The sequence below is a fragment of the Chinchilla lanigera genome, unplaced genomic scaffold (assembly GCF_000276665.1).
Source record: "Chinchilla lanigera isolate Chin_1 unplaced genomic scaffold, ChiLan1.0 scaffold00166, whole genome shotgun sequence".
NCBI lineage: Eukaryota > Metazoa > Chordata > Mammalia > Rodentia > Chinchillidae > Chinchilla > Chinchilla lanigera.
In genome coordinates this window covers 1,025,995-1,030,780 of record NW_004955567.1, presented here as the reverse complement: position 1 = coordinate 1,030,780, position 4,786 = coordinate 1,025,995, and the positions used below count along the sequence as shown (strand labels likewise).

General features: G+C 50.3%; 1 protein-coding gene across 1 annotated transcript in view; it reads right to left on the bottom strand.

Annotated features, from left to right (window-relative positions):
- Positions 1-314, bottom strand: part of Dnaaf3 (dynein, axonemal, assembly factor 3) — a gene marked incomplete in the record, with an annotated part of 6,096 nt that extends 5,782 nt beyond the window's left edge. The window contains 2 exon segments of the mRNA XM_005413352.2: positions 6-108; positions 192-314. Of these exon segments, the coding sequence (XP_005413409.2) occupies positions 6-90 (85 nt within the window).
- Positions 315-4,786: the final 4,472 nt, after the last annotated feature.

Sequence of the window (4,786 nt, the reverse complement as noted above, 5' to 3'; positions counted from 1 at the left end):
CTCACTCTCCGCCTGCAGGTCCAGCGCCGGCGACAGGCCCCACCAGGACACCGAGCCGAAGCCCGCGCCCGAGCCCGCCGGGGTGGTCATGGCCCCGCGGGACAGACCCTGCGAAGCGCAAACTTCTGCATCCCGCCGCCGCTCGAAATTCCTCACCTCCTGCCCTCGCTCTTCCACGCGCCCCTCCTCACCTTTATCCTGCAGATACCGGGGTGCGGGCGTCTAGCGCGCTACTCAAGGTTGCGGTCCTGCCGGCGCCCCCCAACCGCGCCCCAACCGCTGTCCAAGGACCCGCCTCCCTTGGACAATCAGCCAATGGGAACGCGATGCCTTGCCCCGCCCAACTCAACTGGCCAACGAATGTGAAGTACAACCTCCTTCTTTGAACTTTGGGCCAATGGGAGCGCTGAGGAACGCCCCCAGGCTTACCTGAGGTGAGTGGGGACGCGGTTGTCAGGACAACCGTGTGGCGAAGGGGCGGGGCCTAATGAGGAGGGCTTGGCGGAGACAGAAGGATTGTCTGAGTTCGAGGCCGGCCTGGGCTACATAGCGAGTTCGAGGACAGCCTGAACTACATAGCGAGACCCTGTCTCAATTTAAAAAAAAGAAAACTAAAATAAAATTAAGGCACAACAGAATGGAACCTTGATGAATCCAAATTAAAGTGAGGTAGCCTGCAGACTCCTGCATACCTTTTCTGGTCACAGCCACTTTCTTTCTCTCTTTCTTTCTTTCGGTACTGGGAATCGCTTGTACTGCTGAGCTATATTCTCAGCCCTTTGGGCACAACCTGTAGCCACGGGGGACACACCAGGTGCTTGATCTTCCTGGCTGCTGTATTTTCACGAATTTTGTAAGCGGGTCATTATTTAAAAGTTAATTTTTGTTGGGCAGTGTTGTACACCTGTAATCCCATTTACTCAAGAGGCTAAGGCCGGACAATAGCAATTTGGAGCCCAGCCTGGACAGCTTAGTGAGACTTTGTCTCAAAAAATAAAAAGCTTTGAGATATGTATCAGTGTGAGGCCCTAGTTTCAATCCCCAATACAAAAAAAAATCTATAATTAAATATACAATTAAATATAATTCCATATACAATTAAATAGATTAAAACAAAGGCAAAATATTCAAAATTCTTCACTTCCTATTTTACTACTATTAATCCACTTGAGGTTATTTACATCCATTATATTCGTATGGAAGACAGGTTTTAGAGCTCTGGTGTAGCTCAGTGGCACAGTAATTGCCAAGCACCGGGAAGGCGCTGGGTTCTATGCCCAACACTATATACATATGACCTTAACATAATGTTTCTTCAGAAGTCAGTGAATCACAGCCGCTTACCAGCTGTTTGTGTAAATAAAGTTTTACTAGAACTGGGGCCATAATTACAGTATGGGAGTCATGTGACTACCAGGGTAGATCCTGTGTTTTTTGGTATTTTTGGTTGTTTTCCGGTACCGGGGATCAAACTCACGACCTTGTGCTTGCCAGGCAGGCACTGTGCCGCCAAGCTAAATCCCCAGCTCCCTGTGTTTAAAAGTTTTTTTTTTTAAGTTTTTAATATCTTGGGCCAAGGATATAGCTCAGTGGCATAAGTGCTTGCCTGGCGAGCCTGAGGTCGTGAGTTCGATTCCCAGTACCAAACAAAAAAAGTTTTTAATATTCACTGTAGATTCTTGTGATTTTTTAAAAATATTGTCCTGAAAAATATTGCGCCGGAGGACTATTTGTCTTGATTGCAGAGCTTTGCTTGGCTTTCCCCTAAACTGTGGGACCCGCCCAGGCCCCAGGAGCTGCCGTGACGCTGAGCTAGTCAGCAGGCCTCTCCTTAGTGGGCCCGACACCCACAGGCTGCAGGAGGAAAGAGTGATTTGGGTTCACAGCGTGTGGAGGCTTCAGCCCATTCTGGGCGGGTGCAGGGGCGGGGCAGGGGAGGCTGGGCAGGCAGGAAGCAGAGGACGGTGGAGGGAGGAGGAAGGAGATGCCCCTCCAGGACGGGCTCTGCATGGCGGCCACCTCCTCCCATCAGGCTTCACCCGCAGCAGGACACCCAGCTGTAAACTCACCAGTGGACTGACCTAGAGCCATGTTTTTCTGGAAATAAGACCTAGCTGGAAAATAGTCAGCCTTGAAAACAAGACAGATTATTTTCCAGCTAGGTCTTATTTTCAGGGGAAGGGGGTACTACACACCCATGATCCGATCACCTCCCAAGAGCCCCACATCTGAGCACAGGAGACTTTGCGGGGACGTCTAGCTATAAACCACAGCACTCAGAGACTTTACGTTGGTCCCTGGAGTCAACCATGATGGGGTATTTACAAGGTGGAAGTGAGTGAACCACACTCCTGGGGTTCAGGAGTGGCCGCACCACCAGTGCCCTGTGGCCTCCACGTCTGTTCTTTGCATCGCCTCCCCCACCATCTCCCTCACCCTCCCCTGGGAAGGTCCTGCTCATCCTCCGGCCCCGCGGGAACGCCTGCTCAGTGAATGGCCACAGCTTGTCACCCACGGCATCTCACTACTCTGTCTTCAGGGGACCGGACAGCAGCAGCCCTGGGCGTGGGCTGGGGGTCAGGTGTGCTCAGATTTTTGCGGCGCCCTGTCCTGTGCTGGATGAGTGGGCCCGGCCCCGAGGCCAGTGCTCGCTGAGGATCCCCGGGCGCAGCGCAGCTCCCAAGGCAGCCCGCAGCCCGTGGCTGGGTCCTGGCTCCCAGCGGCACGGCTCAGGCGTCTGTCCCTGTATCTGCTCCCCTCCTACAGTCTCCGTGAAGGGGCTGAGTGATCACAGGCGCAGGGAGCCCTGCCAGGCCCTCTGCCGCCCCCCAAGAATGGCAGCTACTCGCCTTGGCGGGCAGCCACCTCGATATGTGAGTGTCCGTAAGTATGCATAGGACATGTTAGAACAGCACATTACAGAGAAAAATTCGAAGAATCAAGGTGCTGAAGTTATGAAAGCAAAGTGAAAATTGTGCAGGGAGACTTTGTTTTGTTTTTGTTTTTCTAAGTTATAAAAAGAGTTAAGTGTCTTTGTGGAAAGGATTCACCCTTCTGTCAAAGCAAACCTATTAGACTTGTTACGACACTTGATCTTAGCCAAAAGGCCGAGAAGCGATATATTAGACTTGTTAATTTTACTTAGTAGCAAAATGCAAAACTACCCAATTAGAAATAAATAAAACAAGCATTCCTCCATTTTCTTTTTGTCTTTTTTTTTTTTTTTTTTTTTTTCTTTGTCTCTTTGAGACAGAGTCTCACTATGCAGTTCAGGCTGGCCTTGAGCTCACTTTGTAGCCCAGGCTGGTCTCGAACTCACATCAATTCTCCTGCCTCAGCCTCTTGAGTGCTGGGATTACAGGCATGTGCCACCATGCCCAGCAAGCATTATTAATATTTTGTGTTAAATAATTTTTTTTTTACCATACTAGGGATTGAATCCCCAGTACTGAGCTACAACCCCACTCTTTTATTTTTTTTATTTTGACACAGGGTCTCACTAAATTGCCCAAGCTAGGCTGGAACTTTCCATCCTCCTGCCTCAGCCTCCCACTGTGCTGGGATCACAGGCCAACTCCAGTTGTGGCTGACTGTTCCGACCCTCTTTCTTTCTAAATGATCCCAGCCCTCACGTTTCCTTCCCAGCACAGATCACCATTTCTAATGCCTCATTTTCCCTTCTCAGTCTGCGTTCCAGGTGGCATGGGACCCAGCTGTCATCCTCTAAAGTGCAGCATGTTTAACCCCAGGACTTAGAGACAAACTTCTTAGCCACGTGATTCTGAGCAAATCATATCAGTTCTGTCGCTTATTTGCCAACTAGCAAAATAACTGTGTATTATTATTATTATTATTAGTATTAGTATTAGTATTGATACAGGGTCTAGCTCTGTAGTACAGACTAGCCTTGAACTCACTATACAGCCTAGGCTGGCCTTGAACTCATGGCAATCCTGCCTCAGCTTCCTGAGTGCTAGAATTACAGGTGTGTGGCACCACACTCAGTTTAATAATTGTGTTTTGTTTTGTTTTATTTTGTCTCTTTGAGACAGGGTTTTGCTTTGCAATTCACGCTGGCCTTGAACTCGCTTTGTAGCTCAGGCTGGTCTCGAACTCGCAATGATCCTTCTGCCTCAGTCTCCTGAGTGCTGGGATTACAGGTGTGCGCCACCACGCCCAGCTTTGGGGGAAATTTTTAAAAAGCTCATAAACATCATAATCAACGTAACTGATCTGGTTCCCTTTTCTACCAGTTCCCAGGAAGCTCAGGCCGAGCCTGGACCCCGCCGCCCCCCCTCAGCACTCAGGAGTGCTGCTGCCCATTCCCGGCTTACCCTGCCTGACACAGCTCACAGACCCTCACCCACCGCACCGAAACCTCTGGGACTGGGGGGAAAACAGTCTAGGAACAAATGGGAAGGCAACACTTGTGGAGAGAATACTGAGGCGGATGTGGAACCACTGGCTTCCTCCAGTGCCTCTGTCCTTTCTCCCAGACTCTGGGATTTCAACCAAGGCTCTGGAATCCAGTGTTTCCTCTACAAGAGTGAGCGGCCTGGGTAAGGCCTGGGTTTGTGTTTATTCTGGCTCTATGACACTCAACCGAGCCCCAGCACAGAAGGCCCCGGGAATCCGGAGTGACGGCTGAAGAGTGAAATGGGAGAGGAACCCATATAGTGGTGAACCCCTATAATCCCAGCACTTGGGAGGCTGAGGCAGGAGGATCACTGAGTTGGAGGCAAGACTGGGCTACATAAGTGAGTTGAAGGCCAGCCTGAAATGCATA